General features: G+C 37.9%; 1 protein-coding gene across 1 annotated transcript in view; it reads right to left on the bottom strand.

The window, feature by feature from the left end:
* AK9 (adenylate kinase 9) overlaps window positions 1-18,452 on the bottom strand; it is a 145,225-nt gene that overhangs the window by 77,639 nt on the left and 49,134 nt on the right. The window contains exons 14-17 of the mRNA XM_069077073.1: window positions 11,621-11,766; window positions 9,336-9,492; window positions 5,833-5,947; window positions 1,338-1,405 (exon numbers count right to left, since the gene is read on the bottom strand). Coding sequence (XP_068933174.1) covers window positions 1,338-1,405; window positions 5,833-5,947; window positions 9,336-9,492; window positions 11,621-11,766 — 486 coding nt within the window. The remainder of the gene's footprint in view (window positions 1-1,337; window positions 1,406-5,832; window positions 5,948-9,335; window positions 9,493-11,620; window positions 11,767-18,452) is intronic.

The following is an 18,452-nucleotide window of genomic DNA, read 5'->3' as shown; positions in this document are numbered from 1 at the left end:
GTGTGTGTGTGTGTGTGTGTGTGTGTGTGTGTGTGTGTGTGTGTGTGCGTGCTCCTTAGGCTGCTCAAGGAGAGGCAAATGGAGCAGGTCAAAGCTTCTTTGTCCATTAGCAGTAAGGCTGGGCCTGTGAGGGGCCACTTCATTTCCAGCCTGGGCAGGATAGGAAGAGCCAGTTTCAAAAAAAAAAAAAAGACAAAGAAAAAAGACAAAACAACAAATCCATAAGATCATAAATTTAGATCTAGAAAGGACCTTAGGGGTTATATAGTGTTATAGGTTATATAGTACAGTTTCTTCAACTGTAAAACAGGGATCATACTAGAAACTTCCTCCCAGGGTGTGTGAGGATCAACTGAGATAATATTTATAAGGTACTTAGTATAGTTCCTAGAGCATGGTGGGTAATAGAAAAATTCTAGTTGATATTATTATTGTTATTTAAGACATGGCCTATGGATACCATCACCAGTGATAACAAACCTGGCTTTTCAAATCTTTGGACATTTCTGGCAGAGTTCAGTGTGTTCTTACTTCCACTTTAGTTTGTGATCTAAACAAACTTGCTTGCTCTGTCTTACCCCAAAAGTTTTACTCTCTATATGGAGAAAAGAATCACAGTTTACATTTGTATAGAACTTAATGGTCTATAAAATGCCTTTTATGCATTATCTCCTCATCTACAAGTAGCTTCCTGAGGTAGGTAATGCAAATATTATCACCCCCATTTTATTTTTATTTATTTATTTATTTTTAGCTTTTTGGAGGGCAATTGGGGTTAAGTGACTTGTTCGAGGTCACATGGCTAGTAAGTGTTAAGTGTCTGAGGCCAGATTTGAACTCAGGTTCTTCTGACTCCAGGGATGGTGCTCTATTCACTATGCAACCTAGCCTCCCTACTCCCATTTTATTAAAAAAAAATTTTTTTTTTTTGCTTTTTGGAGGGGAGAAGGTAGGGCAATTGGGGTTAAGTGACTTGCCCAAGCTCACATGGCTAGTTTTGTGTTAAGTGTCTGAGGCCGGATTTGAACTCAGGTCCTCCTGACTCTAGGGCCGGTGCTCTATTCACTGCAAAACATTGCTGCCCTATCACCCCCATTTTATTAATAAAGAAGTTCAGGATTGGAGAAGTTGAAAGATTTTTCCAGGGTCACACAGTTCTGAAGAGGAGGAGCCAGGATTCAAATCTACCTGGACACAGTTTGTGAAGTGTCTTTAGGTACCAGGTATATGCAATGTGAACCACAAAGGTTGATAATAACCACAGGTTCCTTTAATTCTTTTGAATTATATGAAATGACACAATACAATATCATACTATATTGAAGAACTATACTTGCCTTCAATTTTCTCAGCCTCCTCTTTCTTACTATCATCTTCAAATTTAACTGTTGGTTCCTCTGGTTTTCTGAAATGAGAATTTTCCAAAATGAATATCTTTGCAATTTCATGGCAGAATTTGAGAGTTAAAAAAAAATAATGCTTGCTATTGCTTTCTTTACTTTTGACTCTTTTATGTAGCCTGTACCCAAGATCAATGTTTGATTTTGTCCTATAATGGTTTTCTGTTCTGTTGGAAAGGAATATCATCATTTTAAGCTCTAAAGAGGTTTCTGAATTGAAGTTTGAACAATGTGCACAGAAAAATGGCGGAGTAGAAGCACAAACTTGGCATAGGCTCCTGCTCCAATCACTTCTAATACATGTATAAAATGACTCTAAACAAACTTTAGAGCTACAGAACCCACAAAGTGACAGAGAGAAACAAATCTCCCATTGAAGGAAGCCCGGCAGGCATTCAGGAAGGGTCTATTGCACCAAGTGGGGAGCTGAGCGCAGGGCTGTGTGAGCCATGCGGTTTTAGTCCCAGGGAGGCCCCAACCAGCAGTGGCCTAAACAGACTTCAGGAGAGTGAATCATCAGTAGCTGTGGCAGTTTCCAGACTTCTGAACCCATAAACACCAGAGAGAAAGTAAAAGGTCAGTGTGGAACTCTGTTGGAATGGGGGGGGGGGGAGGACTGAAGATCACAGTCCGGCCCCTGCCCCTGGATCAAGAAGCAACCTGAGGAGCAGCTGCTTCAAGTGCTCCTGGCCTGCAGATCATAGGGGGACCAAGTGACCATTCAGAGGGTAACCGCTTGGATCTGGATTGCAGTCTTGAGTGGTAGTCCTGGGGTGTGTGACAAGTGAGCCACAGCTTGTGTGGGCTGTAGAGAAAGCACCCTCCTAATAGCTCTGGAAGCTATGAAAATCCCAACAATTTGGGACATAGCTCTCTCCATTCTGGAAGCAAAGTTCTACTGTGGGGAAGTGCTCAAAAGTCAAGTAATTGGCTGGCAATATGAGCAAGCAATGGAAACACAAACAGACCATAGAATCCTTTTTTGGGGACAAAAAGGATCAAGGCATGGAGTGGGAGGAAGACAACAAAATCAGAACTCCTGCGTCAAAAGCCTCCAAGAAAAATATGAATTGATTACAGGCCATGGAGGAGCTCAAGAAGGATTTTGAAAATCAAGTAAGAGAAATGGAGGAGGGGTGGCTAGGTGGTGCAGTGAATAGAGCACTGGCCCTGGAGTCAGGAGGACCTGAGTTCAAATCTGGTCTCAGACACTTAACACTTGCCAGCCATGTGACCTTGGACAAGTCACTTAACCCCAACTGCCCTGCCCCCCCCAAAAAAAGCAAAAAAAAAAGAGAAGTGGAGGAAAAATTGGTAAGATAAATGAGAATGATGCAAGAAAATCATGAAAAGCAAGTCAACAGCCTGCTAAAGGAGACCCAAAAATACACTGAAGAAAATAACGCCTTAAAAATAGACTAACTTAAATGGCAAAAGAGGCCCAAAAAGCCAATGAGGAGAAGAATGCCTTAAAAAGCCAAATTTGCCAGATGGAAAAAAGAATTTCAAAAACTCACTGAAGATAATAACTCCTTCAAAATTAGATTGGAGCAATTGGAAACTAATGACTTTATGAGAAATCAAGATACTATAAAACAGATCCAAACAAATGAAAAAATAGAAGGCAACGTGAAATATATCATTGGAAAAACCACTGACCTGGAAAATAGATCCAGGAGAGATCATTTAAAAATTATTGGACTACCTGAAGGCCATGATAAAAAAAGAGCCTAGACAACATCTTGCAAGAAATTATCAAGCAAAATTGCCCTGACATTCTAGAACCAGAGGGTAAAAGAGAAATTGAAAGAATTCACAGATCACCTCTTAAAAAAGATTCCAAAAAGATAACTCCTATGAATATTATAGCCAAATTCCATAGTTTCCAGGTCAAGGAGAAAATAGTGCAAGCAGTCAGCAAGAAACAATTTGAGTATTGTGGAAACACAACCAGGATAACACAAGACCTAGAAGCTTCTACATTAAGGGATCGAAGAGCTTGGAATATGATATTCCTGAGGTCAAAGGAGCTAGGACTAAAACCAAGAATCACCTACCCAGCAAAACTGAGTATAATGCTTCAGGGAAAAATATGGTCATTCAATGAATTAGGGGATTTTCAAGATTTTTGATGGAAAATAACAGAACTGAACAGAAAATTTTACTTTCAAATACAAGAAGCAAGAGAAGCACGAGAAAGTAAACAGGAAAAAGAAGTCATAAGGAACTTATTAAAGTTGAACTATTTACATTTCTACATGTAAAAACAGTAACTGTAACTCTTAAGACTTCTCAGTATGAAGATAGTTGAAGGAAATATATATGTATACATACATATATGTATGTATAGTATAGTAGGGTGTATGTGTATATAAATATGCATGTGAGTGTGGGCATATGTATGTTCATGTATACATAGACAGAGGGCACAGGAAGAGTTGAATATGAAGGGATGATATCTAAAAAATAAAATTAAGGGGTGAGAGAAGAATTTATTGGGAGAAAGAGAAAGGGAGAGATAGAATAGGGTAAATTATCTCAGATAAAAGAAGGGAGAGAAAACTGTTGTAATGGAAGGAAAGAGCAGGAAGGTGAAAGGGAAAGGGACAACCTGATTCTTATTGAATTTGGCTTAAGGAGGGAATAACATACACACTCAACTGAGTATCTTACCCTACAGGAAAGTAGGGGGGAAGGGGATAAGAGGGAGATGACAGAAGGGAAGGGAGATTGGGGGGGAGGGTAGTTAGAAGCAAACATTTTTGAAAAGGGATAGGGTCAAAGGAGTAAATAGAATAAATGGGGTGGGGGATAGGAGGGAGGGAAATATAGTTAGTCTTTCACAATATAACTGCTATGGAAATGATTTAGGTAACTACACACGTACAACCTATATTGAACTGCTTATCTTCCCTGTGAGGGTGGGTGAGGAGGGAAGAAGGGAAAAAATCTGGACCTCAAAGTTTTAAAAACAAATGTTTAAGAATTTTTTTTTAGGGGTGGCCAGGTGGCTCAGCAAGTAAGAGCACCGGCTCCAGTGTTGGGAATCCCGGGCTCAGACACTTAGCACCTACCCAGAAACACCTAGCCATGGAACCGTGAGCAAGTTACTTAACCCCGATTGCTTTAAAAAAAAAAAAAAAAAGAATTTGTTTTTTTACACGGAATTGGGAAATAAGATGTACAGGTACTGAGGTATAGAAATCCATCTTGCCCTACTAGAAAGTTAGGTGGGTGATGGGGGAGGATATAAGAGAGAACATATTGGGGGAAGGGGTATTCAGTAGGCTTGCTATTTTGGGGTGGGGGTAGGGGAAAGACAGGAAGAAAAAAGTGTAACAAAATCTTGTGGAAATGAATGTTGAAAACTTAAAATTAAAAAACAAAACTGTGTACACAGCAGGAGAATTTGCCCCAAATCTATGATTCTATAATGTGATCAAATACAGAGGGATATGACAGCATTTGTGGAGTAGGAGTTACAGATGAGGCTGGGCAGATTCTGTTTGAAGAACGAGGGAGACACTTGGCTGGATTCTTTGGGGAGGAAAGAAAGAGGAGGTCTAAAATGGGCCCTGAGCTCCAAGCCTAGCCTGGGGTTGGGAGATATAATTGACAGTTTCTCCCTCCCTCTCTTCTTTTCCCCTCACCTTGTTTTGTAAGTTGGTCTTCTGAGTAGTGAAAACCATGATCCTGGGTTCCCCATAGAAATGAGGCTTCTCCCATGAGGAGCTCCTGTGGGGTCAGTGGGCATATGAGCCATATGAGACCTATACCATGGAGACTAGGACTCTGCTTCCATTTCTCTCTAGAATGTTACTGAGTTTGGAGCTAGTGTAGATGCTACCCACTCTTCCTGTGTATAAGGCTGGTGCTGTGCAAGGACCAGTGCCCCTGTGGTGAGCCTTGGCCATGCGTCAGAAGACCTAGTTTCAACAGCCTGGGTTGGTATATTCAAGTGGTACCAGGATGAGGAATAATTCTGTCAAAACTTATTTCTGGGAGTGAAAAGACAAGCCAAGATCAAGAAAGGGAATAATGAATTTTGTATGATATGTAATGATTTTAATGATGTGTTTTGCTATGATTTTACTTGAAATATTTTCTTCCCTTCTGGATTAAATAGTGTTGTAAATGTGCCATAGAGACCTGGGAGAGGCTCTTCATTTGTGTATCACAGTCAGGGATGGTGGGGTAGACAATTCAAACTGACTCTCAAAGGTGTGTTAAATACTTGGAAAAGTTTAAGTATTTTTTAAGAAAAAGTAATTAGGATTTGTGCTAAATAGTACATAGTTATTTTGTATTATAAAAATCTCACCAATAGGAATTAGCAACACCAACTGAATAGCTACATTATTAAATGTTTGTTCAAGATCTTCCTTAATATTAAAAATAGGTTTATTTAAATGTATAATAGCAAACAGTTTACCTTTGAGATTGTTCAAGTGCCCTAATTTCTTCTGCTTCTTCCTCTTTTCTTGCCATTACTTTAGCAACAATATCAGATTTGTTCTCTAAAAACAGCCTACGAAGTAAATATTTTCCTGTAATATAATTTAAAATAATTTAACCTTGTTTTTATAACTTAAAATAGTGGTTTATAGCTAAAAAATTAAAAATAAAAGTTTTATACCTATAATCTCTTCATTATAACAGTTACAAATCTTATTATGAGATGGATCTTTATTTTATTACTTCAACTGAAGCACTATATTTTGATCAAGAACATAGGATTCTAGATTTAGAGACATAAGACAATAAGGCATTTCTTTTTGTAGAGGGTAAGGCAGGGCAATTGGGGTTAAGTGACTTGCCCAAGGTCACATGGCTAGTAAGTGTTAAGTGTCTGAGGTTGGATTTGAACTCAGGTCCTCCTGACTCTAGGGCTGGTACTCTAATATTAAAGCCATTTTTAAAGGATTTTTTTTCCCTTCTGGAAAATGTTCTTTAAATATGTTACACTCAAACCAGATTGTTACATTACAAAGAGAACACTAAAGGTAAATAGCTCTTCTTGAATTTTAAAGGGTTTTCCTCCTTGGATGAAAAAAGGGAGAGCTTCTGTCTTGCTCATTATATTTCTCATTCAGACATTATAGTAGGCATATCTCTCACCCACCTAGAAATGCTCTTTTATAAGCTTCCTGGTTGAGAGGAAGAGATTATTTAATGGATAGCCCAGACATAATTACTGGGACTACTAACTCACCTTGAGCTTTTTTTTTTAAACCAAAAAACATTATGCCCAAAGGGCGATAAAATTGTACATACCCTTTGACCCAGCAATGACACTACTAGGTCTGTATCCAAGAGATCAGAAAAGAGGGAAAAGGGCCCATTTGTACAAAAGCAATTATACCATCCCTTGTGGTAGCAAAGAATTGGAAATTGAGGGATGCCCATCAATTGGGGAATGGCTGAACAAGTTGTGGTATATAATTGTGATGGAATACTAAAGTGCTATATGAAATGATGAGCAGAATGGTTTTAAAAAAACCTGGGAAGACTTATAATAACTGATACAAAGCAAAGTAAGCAGAACCAGTATACACTATATACAGTAATAGCAATTTTGTGAGATTATCAAATGTGAAAGACTTAGCTACTCTGATCAAGACAACAATCTAGGACAATTCCTAAAGACCCATGATGAAAAATGTCATCCACCTTCAGAGAGAGAACTGATAAACTCTGAGAACAGATTGAAGCATACTTTTTCCACTTTATTTTTCTTGCTCCCACCCAACATGGCTAACATAGAAATATATTTTTCATGACTTCATGTGTAGAATTGATATCATATTGCTTGCCTTCTCAATGGGTGAGGGAGGGCTGAGAGGGACCAATTTTTGAAAAAATGAATGTTGACCCAATATAATAAAAATGACAGTTCCACCTAAACTAATCTATTTATTCTATACCATATCAATTAAATTACCAAAAATATTTTATTGAGCTAGAAAAAATAATAATAAAATTCATATGGAAGAGCAAAAGGTCAAGAATATCAAAAGAGTTCATGGAAAAAAATTTAAAGAAAAGAGGTTTAGCAGTACCAGATCTTAAACTGTATTATGATGTGTAATTATCAAAACTATCTGGAACTGGCTAGACAATAGAAAGATGGATCAGTGGAACAGAGTAGACATATATAAGTGATTACAGTAGCCTTGTGTTTGACAGATGTAAAGATTTAAGCTTTGGGGATACGAATTCACTCATCAGTATAAACTGTTGGGAAAACTGGAAAGCAGTCTGGTAGAAACTAGGTATAGATCAAAATATTACACCATTTACCAAAATAAGGTCAACATGGATTCATGACTAGATATAAAGGGAGATCATAAGTAAATTAGAAGAACTTGGAACATATTTCTTATCAGACTTATGAATAGGAGAAAAAATTGACTAAACAAGAGAGAGCATTTTATATATAAAATGGATAATTTTGATTTGATTACATTAAATTAAAAAGGTTTTGTACTGATAAAACCGATGTAGCCAATAAAAGAAAGAAAGCAGAAAAATGGGAAGAAAATTTTTATGGATGGTTTTTCAGATAAAGGTCTGAAGTATATAGAAAACTTTATCAATGAGCCATTCCATAATCACTAAATTGTCAAAAGATATGAGAAGACTGTTTTCAGAAGAAGAAATCAAAGTTATATGAAAAAATGTTCTAAATCATTATTGATTAGAGAAATGCAAATTAAAACAATTTTGAGATATAATCTCATACCTATTAGATTGATTGGAATGATAAAAGGAAAAATGAGAAATGTTAGAGGAGATATGGAAAAACTTGGGACACTATACACTCTTGGGCAGCGAGGTGGTACAGTAGATAAAGTGCCAAGCCTAGAGCCAGGAAGATCTGAGTTCAAATGTGACCTCAGACATTTGTTAGTTGTGTGACCTTGGTCAAGTCACTTAACCCTGTTGGCCTCAGTTCCTCATCTGTAAAATGAGCTGGAGATAGAAATGGCAAATCACTCCAGTATCTTTGCCAAGAAAACCCCAAATGGAGTCGTGAAGAGTCAGACATGACTGAAAACTACTCAACAACAACAACAACAACAACAACAAATACACTGTTTGTGGAACTGTGAACTAATCCAACCAATTTGGAGAGTCATCTAGAATTATACCCAGAGTTGTAAAACTGTATACTCTTTGACCCAAGCTCTGTTTCCCAATATGATCAGGGAAAAAGGAAAAGAACTTCTGTGTTTTAAAATATTTACAGCAGCTTTCTTTATGGTAGCAAAGAACTGGAAATTGAGGGGATACCCATTGGTATTGGGGAGTGGCTGATCAGGCTGTGGTATATGACTGTGATGGAATATTATTGTGCTATAAGAAATGATGAGCAGGATAGTTTCAGAAAATCCTGGGAAGACTTATATGAATTGATACAAAGTAAAGTGAGTAGAACCAGGGAAACACTGTATACAGTATAAGAGCACTACTATAATAATGATCAGCTGTGAAAGACTTAGTTACTCTGATCAAGATAATGATCTGAGAATTCCAAAGGTCCCATAAAAAAATGGGTCATTCACTAAATAATCTCTTCCTCTCAACCAGGAAGCATGTTAAAGAGCATTTCTAGGTGGCTGAGAGACATCCACTGCTATCTACTTACAGATAAAGAACTGATAAACAGATGTAATAGAAGTATACATAATATGTTATATATAAATGTACATGTATTATATGTATGTATGTATATACACACATACATACCTATATATCTATATCAAATGGTGACCCCTCTATTGTGGGGAGAGAGGGAGAAAGACAGTTTAGAACTTAAAATGTAACAAAAAATTAAATTAAATTTAAAAAATGAATGTCAAAATCCATTATTACACAGCAATGTTGTACGATGGGGAATTTCATTTCACAATGAAATGATGAATATTTACCAACCTTGATTTTCCAAATTTTCCAATATGACAACGACATCAGGAACAATTCCTTTATGGTGTATGGCTGCCCAGAACTCTCGAATCATAGGAGCATTATCCATTACCCATCCTCCATTTTTTGGTGCACCAGGAAACCTATCCTTGTTTTTCTCACTAATCTGCAACAAAGTTGCAAATCTCTTTTACAAGTATTACTTGAGATGGGAGGAATAACATGGAATGTCAACATTCTACTATCTTTGAGTCTCTAACCCTGGGCTTTTTCCCTTTATTTGTGTGTCATAGCAGTCTGGTGAAGCCCTTCTAAAAATGTTTTTAAATGCATAAAATAAAACACAAGGTATTACAAAGGAAGCCAATTTTTTTCATTAATTCATTTATTCATAAACACCGTGGGAAATAAGAAAAGCTTAGACTTTATACTTATTTAAAGATAGAGTCCCTGCCCTGAACATACACTTGCCTAAAAAACTTTTATGGAGAACTCACACAAGGCAAGTGACCACATGGTTGTCAGAAAACGTGATACAAAGACACTCTCAAGATCTCTCTTGAGAATGTTGGAATTGATTATGTGACATGGGGGATGCTGGCATAGGACCACCCAGCATGGCATGTCCTCATCAGAGAAGGTGCTGTGCTCTATGAGCAAAGCAGAATTGAAGTAGCTGAAAAGAAAGTGAGATGCGCAAATTTAGAAAATCCACCCCAAATGTTCACATAGACTATTTGTGCCCAACCTGTGGGAGAGCTTTCCAAGCTTGGAGTGGTCTGATCAGCCATTGTTGGACACATTGTAATTTCACTCTAACATAGTGATGTCATTTTGGTCCTCTTTAAAAAAGAAGGACAACAATCCTGCCCTCTCCCCTGACCCAGGTTAATGGGTCAAAGTCTCAGAACATTCAACATATAGTTGGATCATGGATTTTGAGCTGGACGGGAGCTCAGAGGGTATCTATTCCAGCTGAGGAAATTGAGGCCCAGGGAAGTTAAGGAACTTGCCCATGGTCCTATAAGTAGCAAGTGATTCAAACAAAGATTCAAACCTTCACCTTCTGATTGCCAATCTAGGACTTGATCCAATGTACCCCATTGTCTCTGGATTCATTTATCATTAGAGATTTTCTCTTTTGGAAAACTGATTCTCTAGTTCAGGTAGCGTACTAAGCACAGCTCAGGGATATTGGAAGCCTTGGGAGTGAGGGGGATAAGGGGAGGAGGAGGGAATATAGACACATAACAGTTGCACACTTCAGCTGTGTTAATGGAGGTGGGTTTGGAATGTGGGGAGGTGGGGCAGAGCAAAGCTAACTGACCCCATAAAAGCTAATAGCTAACATTTTTATAGTACTGTGCTAGGTACTGTGCCAAGTACTTCTCAATTATACTCTCATTTGATCCTCCCAACAACTTTGGGAGGTGGGTGCTATTATTTCTCTCTGTCTCTCAAGGTTAATTGAATTGCCCAAGGTCACATTAGCTCAACACTGCTGCCCCAAACCTATTAACTTTAGCTATGACCTCATGGTACTAGTTAGACTCAATCACATTATAGGTTGAGAAGGCAAATGATTTAAAAATTACTAAGTTTCTATTAAAAATTTTGATTTCGAAGACATGCTAATCTATGGTTGTTCTATGTAAAATATGGCAATGAATTTTTTTTTGCTTTTTGGAGGGGGAAGAAACAGCAGTGGGGATTAAGTGACTTGCCCAAGGTCACATGGCTAGTAAGTGTTAAGTGTCTGAGGCCAGTTTTGAACTCGGGTCCTTCCTGACTCCAGGGCCAGTGCTCTATTCACTGTACCACATAACTGCCCCTAAATATGGCAATGATTAAATCCTGTTTATTTGGCTTTCTAGATTAAAAGCCAATCAACATTTAACTGAGTCAAACTGAAGATAGTCACATTAAAAAAATATTTTAAAGACACCCCAGAAGCAGCTAAGTGACTCAGTGAATAAAATGTCAGGCCTGGAGCTGGGAAGACCTGAGTTCAAATTCAGCCTCAGACAACAGCTATGGGACCCTAGGCAAGTCACTTAATCTCCTCCTGCCTCAGTTTCATCTGTAAAATGGAGATCATAATAGCACCTATCTCCCCTGGTCATTGTGAGGATCAAACGAGATTATTTGTAAAGCACTTAAGCATAGTGCCTGTCACATGGTAAGCATTCTACAAATGCCAACTCTCATTATCATTATTATATTATTATCATAATAAATATTACACTGTTACTTCAAAATATATACTGTTAAAGTTTATAGTACACAGTACTTACATCTTTATAGATTTGGTCCAAAATATCAGCTTGCTGCTCAAATTGAAGTTCAATTGGAACCTCCATTGCAACTTTCATTGCTTCTTCAACCAATTCCAGGACATCTGGATGATTGGCAGTTACTACTACATTTGAAGATTCTGATTCTTCAAATATGAAGTTGGGATTAAAAAAAAGTTCATTAAATATTATTGTCATTGAATGAGCATTTCAGTTAGGTAGATGATCCATCTGACAATAAAAACTGATCATCAGATATAAGACCCCCAAAAGAATCATTGCGGTTGTACTGCCTTTATATCCCTATTGCATGGAGCCAGAGTGGGTAAGGGAAAAAGTGGGAAGGAAGTATCAGTAAAGACCAAGTTGCTGATGAAGGATGACTATCCTTGTTATCATTTAACAACTTCCAGATCATTCTACTTCCTTTCCCAAGAAGCTGAGTGCCTGGTTCATAATCTTTTTTTTTTTTTTCCAACTCAGCCCTACTGAGTATATAATACTTCATTAAGCAAGTTGAGGTTCTTTCAAACACTGCCCTACCAAGTTCACTGACCTCCTGAATTCCTGTGACCTCCATTTTCACTCCACCAGTCCCACTCATGGAGATATGACAAGGGTCACATCCTTCATCTCACTATCATCCATGACTATTCTTACTCCATGATCTCTAACTCTGAAATCTCTCTGATCACAAGCTTCTCTCCTTTCTCACCTTCTGCCTCACCCCTAAATAATTTTCTTGTGTCCACTGTAGCCCTCTCTGCTCTCCTGGTCCATCATCACTGCTGTGGCTCCACTTTTCTCCCTTCACTATCTAGTCACTTAACCTCTGCATGTCTCAGTTTTCTCAACTGTAAAATGAGGATAATAATAGCACCTATTTCACAGGGTTGTTGTGAAGATCAAATGAGATAAAGTATTTGTAAAGCACTTAGCATAGTGTTTGGCACATAGTAGGTACTTAATAAATATTTATTACCTCCTTTTCCCCCTCCCTCCTTCTGTTTCTCCCTTCTTCCTTTTCTCCTTCCTTTCTTCCCTTTTCCCCTCCCTTTTCCCTCCCTTTTCCCTCCCTCCCTCCCTCCCTCCCTCCCTTCCTTCCTTCCTTCCTTCCTTCCTTCCTTCCTTCCTTCCTTCCTTCCTTCCTTCCAGCTAGCACAATATACATATAACAGTAGCCTAATAAGTGTTTGTTGACTATAACACATCTTAATAACATGGTTTAGTTTCAAGATCACTTTAAAAGCACTTTGATCAGGATATGGTATTTCATCATTATTTTTGTTCTAGATGTAGTCAGTATCACTGTAGGACATTTAACATAATGGACACTATATAACACCAAACAATTGTTTGATTGAAGTCCTCAGATTACCCTGTTCTCTAGAAGAGAAATAAAACTGATAACAATAACAACCCTTGAAGGAGAATGGCATCTTCTAAGGCTCTCAGAAAAATTTGTCTTTCCTATTTGATCTCTCATATCCTATAAAGAAGGCAGGGAGGGAGGCCCACATAACCAAATTTACTTCCATGTTTTTTCCTCATTCCATTCATGCAGTTTTTTTCTCCTAAATTCATCAGTGGCAGATTGTCTTGAAGGTCAATAGTACAAAAAAGTGTTAGTCAAAACAACTGAAGATGCCCCCCTAGAAGGGAAATTATATTTCTGGCTATAGGATTTAAGGTCCCTGTTTCACCACAAAAGAAGTTGCCTTTTTATTAGCAAACTAGCTACTAAAATAAATCATACAAAAATGGTATTATGCTCATTTTACAGATGGGGGAAGAATTAATCTTTTTAATTATAGGACTTATATGGGCATTTATTAAGTGCCTATTGTTTACCAAGCACTGGGGATACAAGTACAAAGAATGAAACAATTCCTAGCAGGAAGTATTCTTTCCAAAAGAACAGAGATAACCTAATTCATAAGTGATTATTCTTTCCACTAAACCACATTTTCATTTCTTTGGGGAAAAAGATATCACATACAATTTTCTCTATTCTCCAGGTCTAATTTTTAAAAAATCAAGTTCTAAAGTAATAAATTATGTATGAACAATACTTCTTAAAAACTTTTCATCTTTCTCTCCCCTATGTCCAATTCTAGGAAGAACTGTTTTGTTTAAGTCTAAAGAAATAAAAATACCAAAAACGTCAACTTACCATCTTTGATTTCTTGAGTCATTTCCTGATCTGTTTTGGAGTCAGTGTCATCCACAGATTCACTGACTGGTTTGACACTGGTAGATGAAGTACGTTCCTTATCTAAATAATTTAATGTAATAAAAATAATTATATTTTAAAAAGTATAGAAACATCTAATTCACTTTATCTTTTCATGAAAGCTGGAATCAGGGAAACTGCTTAAAATGCTGTAGTTTGTTCAATAGTCCAATGAAAATCCTGCGCTTCTGAATGAGCTTGAAATAATTATAGTGTCATAAGAATTTGCAGCCAGAATACAGAAATGTGTTTTTCATGATTTCACATATATAATTGATACCACATTTCTTGCCTTCTCGATGGGTGGGGAGGGGTAGGAGGGAGAGAGAGAGAATTCAAAATTTAAAATTTAAAAAAAATTAATGTTAAAAATAAATAAATAATAAACTGGGGTGGGGTGGGGGGAAGAATTTGCAGGCAGAAGGACCTTTAGAGATCTCGTCCAAGCCTTTAATTTAACATATGAAGAATCAAAGACCCAAAGTCACATAATTAATAAATATAAAATCAGGATTCATAGTTGAATTCTTCTGATACTTTATCCGTGCTTTTACCATCATATTAGCTTTCTAGCGGCTATACTATGCTTCCAGGAAAAAAAAAAACCAACCATATTTATTTATTTACTAAATTTTTAACCCACAGTTGTAGATGAGGACAATCTCTTACTTATATGATTTCCCCTACTCTTGATATCTGGATCCATGTATTTCTAGAAGTTTTTAGGAGTGTGATAGTCAAGGTTGGAACAATAAAATGCAAGACTAAAGCTCCTGAAAGACAGAGTGGTCAGGACAAGAAATTCATGCACCCTGTGCAAAATTCCAAAGTCCTTAGAAGCAGTGGTCTCATTTTCTGGCAGTAGTCTGGATCTAGGGAGGTAGTAGTGAAACTCTTCCAGTCTCAGGGAAGCCATGTACTGAATAATCTATGGTGGCTGTCCTAATGCAAGAATCTTGAGCCAGGTGGACCTTTGACTCAGTGCTCTTCCTCCCAAGTGACCCCTTTGCCATTCCAGGGAAGAAAACAAAAGCCTTCCCTAATCTCCTTAATTCTTGTACCTTCCCTCTGTTGATAATTTATCCTGTCTATAGTTGATTCATACTTAGTTGTTTGCAATGATGTCTCCCCCACTCTCTTTTACTTTTCTTTGAATCCTTAGTATTTACCATAGTCCTACATACATAGAAGGTACTTAGTAAATGTTTATTGACTGACAATTATCTCTTACTTTGAGATTTTGGTTTAGTGTTTGAAAAACACTGCTTGGCTTTCTTGCTTTCTCCAATTCAATGGTGAAAGTGCCTGAGAACTCTCTTTCCAAACTGGTCTGATTTTTAGGACACTATGCAAAATAATCATTTCTATTTGACAGTCTCTAGGAAGAAGAGGCATGATAAGCACAATTGACCATATTAACAACAAAAACAACAAAAATCATGATTATTTCAATAGATGCAGAAAAAAACTTTTGACAAAATACAACACTCATTAGTGTGAAAAACTCTAGAAATGTCAGGAATAAATGGAGCTTTCCTTAAAATGATAAATAGTACCAATCTAAAATCCAGAGCAAGCATTATCTGTAATGGGAATATGCTAGAAACCTTTCCAATAAGATCAGGGATGAAGCAAGAATGTACATTATCACCATTACTATTTAGTTTTGTACTAGAAATGCCAGCTATTTCAATAACACAAGAAAAAGAGAATGGAAGGAATGAACATAGGCAATGGGGAAAAAAAAACTATCTTTTTTTTTCAGATAATATGATGGATTATTTAGGGAACCCTAGAGAATCAACTAAAAAAACTAAATGTCTCATCAGTATTTCTGTATATTACCCACACAAAACATTAGCATTTCTGTATACTACAAACAAAATCCAGCAGAAAGAGCTTCAAAGAGAAATTCCATTTAAAATATTAACAGAGGGGGTGGCTAGGTGGTGCAGTGAGTAAGAGCTCCAGCCCTGGAGTTGGGAGGGATAGGTTTCAGCCTCAGATACTTAACACCCACACAGAAAAACTGGTTGAGTAATCTTGGGAAAATTACTTAACCCCAATTGCTTTAAGAAAAAAAAATATTGAAAGAGGGGAAGAGTCAGGATGGTGGAGTAAAAACAGCACCTCCGTGGGGCTCTGGCTCCCACCTCCTGCAATTCATGTAAAGGGTGACTCTGAAGAAACTTTGGAGCTACAGAACCCACAAAATGACACAGAGAAGCTAACCTACCACTGAGGACAGCCTGGCAGGCTGGCAGGAAGTGGCCACAGCAGCGATTTGGGAGCAGACCCCAGTTCCTGCTCAAGCCAGAGGTCCTAGCCTCAGGGTGGACTGACCAGCTGCCAGCTGGAGGGACTTCAGATCACCAGCAACTGTGGCAGTTTCCAGAATTATCAACACATAGATGCGAAGGACAAAGTGAGAGGTCAGTGCAGTGTGGACTTTGGGATCTAGTAGTTGGCAGTATGGTCTGCCTTTGCCCTTGGGGTTAGAAGTGGCTGAGGCACAACAGCTGTGTAACCACAGCCACATGGCTGCTTCAGCTCCTGGCCTGCAGATTGTAGGGGGACCAAGTGACTAGTCTGAGGGGAAATCGCTCTTGCTTTAACCTGCTTGGATCTGGATTGCGGTCTAGGGTGAAGATCCTGGGGTGTGCGACCAGCTTGCCAGAGAAGGTGGAGGCTTCAGAGAGGGCACCCAGCAGCTGAGAAAACCCCAGAAATTTGGATGAAGGTCCTCTTTCTGGTAGCAGAGTTCTACTGTGGCAAAAGGCTCAAAAGTCAAGTAATTGAGTGGAAACATGAGCAAGAAAAGGAAGCAAAACAAACAGAGCAAACCAACTTTACACTCCTATTTTGGGGACAAAAAGGATCAAAGCATGGAACAGGAAGAAGACACTGAAGTCAGAACTATGGCACCAAATACTTCCAAGAAAAATATGAGCTGGTTACGGGCCATGGAGGACCTTAAGAAGGATTTTGAAAACCAAATAAGAGAAGTGGAGGAAAATTGGGAAAAGAAATGAGAATGATGCAAGAAAATTATAAAATGAGAGTCAACAACCCAAATGAAGAAAATAACACCTTAAAAAATAGACTCCAATGGCAAAAGAGGCTCAAAAAGGCAATGAGAAGAAGAATGCCTTAAAAAGCCAAATTTGCCAGATGGAAAAAGAATCTCAAAAGCTCACTGAAGAGAATCATTCCTTCAGAATTAGATTGGAGCAAATGGAAGCTAGTGTCTTTATGAGAAATCAAGATACTATTAGAAGATCCAAACAAATTAAAAAATAGAAAGCAATGTGAAATATCTCATTGGGAAAACCACTGACCTGGAAAATAGATCCAGGAGAGATAATTTAAAAATTATTGGACTACCTAAAAGCCATGATAAAGAAAAAGAAACTAGAAATCATCCTTCAAGAAATTCTCAAGGACAATTTCCCTGATATTTTAGAACCAGAGGGCAAAATAGAGGTTGAAAGAATCCACCAATCACCTCCTGAAAAAGATCCCCAAAAGAAAACTCCTAGGAATATTATAGCCAGGTTCCAGAATTCCCAGATTAAGGAGAAAATATTACAAGCAGCCAGGAAGAAACAATTTCAATATTGTGGAAACACAATCAGGATACCACAAGATCTGGCAGCTTCCACACTGAAGGATCAAAAGGCTTGGAATATGATATTCTGGAGGTCAAATGAGCTGGAGTTGAAACCAAGAATCATCTACCCAGAAAAACTGAGTATCATGTTTGTGGGGAAAATATGGTTATTCAGTGGAATAGAGGACTTTCAAGCATTCTTGATGAAAAAACCAGAGTTGAATAGAAAATTTGACATTCAGATACAAGAAGCAAGAGAAGCATGAGAAGGTAAACAGGGAAAAGAAATCATAAGGAACTTATCAAAGTTGAACTATTTATATCCCTACATGGAAAAATGGTAATTGTAAGTTATGAAACTTTTCTCCGTATGAGAATAGTTGAAGGGAATAGAAATGTGTGTGTGCGTGTGTATACAAACATACATACACATATATGTCTATATAGGAGGGTATATGGGCATATGAATACATATGTGAATATGTGCATATATGTGTACAGGTATACATAGATAGAAGGCACAGGACTAATTTAATAGGAAGGGACGATACTTAAAAAGTGAAATCAAGAGGTGAGAGGGGCGATTAGGTGGCGCAGTGAATAGAGCACCAGCCCTGGAGTCAGGAGGACCTGAGTTCAAATCTGGCCTCAGACACTTAACACCAAAAAACTAGCTATGTGACCTTGGGCAAGTCACTTAACTTCAATTGCCCTCCAAAAAAAAGCATAAAAAAAGAGGTGAGAGAGGAATATAATGAGAGGATATGGGGAGAGACAAAATGGGGTAAACTATTTCATATAAAAGAGGCATGTGAAAATGGTTACAATGGAGGGGAAGAACAGGAAGGCAAAAGGGAATGGGTCAACCTTATTCTCATTGAATTTGGCTTAGGGAGGGAATGACATACACACTAAATTGTGTATCTCACCCTATAGGAGAGTAGGGGGGAAGGGGATGAGAGGGGGGATGATGGAGGGGAGGCCAGGCT

This window comes from Petaurus breviceps, unplaced genomic scaffold (assembly GCF_028583685.1).
Source record: "Petaurus breviceps papuanus isolate PSGF00001 unplaced genomic scaffold, PetGlider_PUasm1.0 90977, whole genome shotgun sequence".
In the NCBI taxonomy this organism is placed as follows: domain Eukaryota; kingdom Metazoa; phylum Chordata; class Mammalia; order Diprotodontia; family Petauridae; genus Petaurus; species Petaurus breviceps.
Note: the sequence above shows the minus strand (reverse complement) of the source record. Positions and strands in the feature narration are given on the sequence as shown.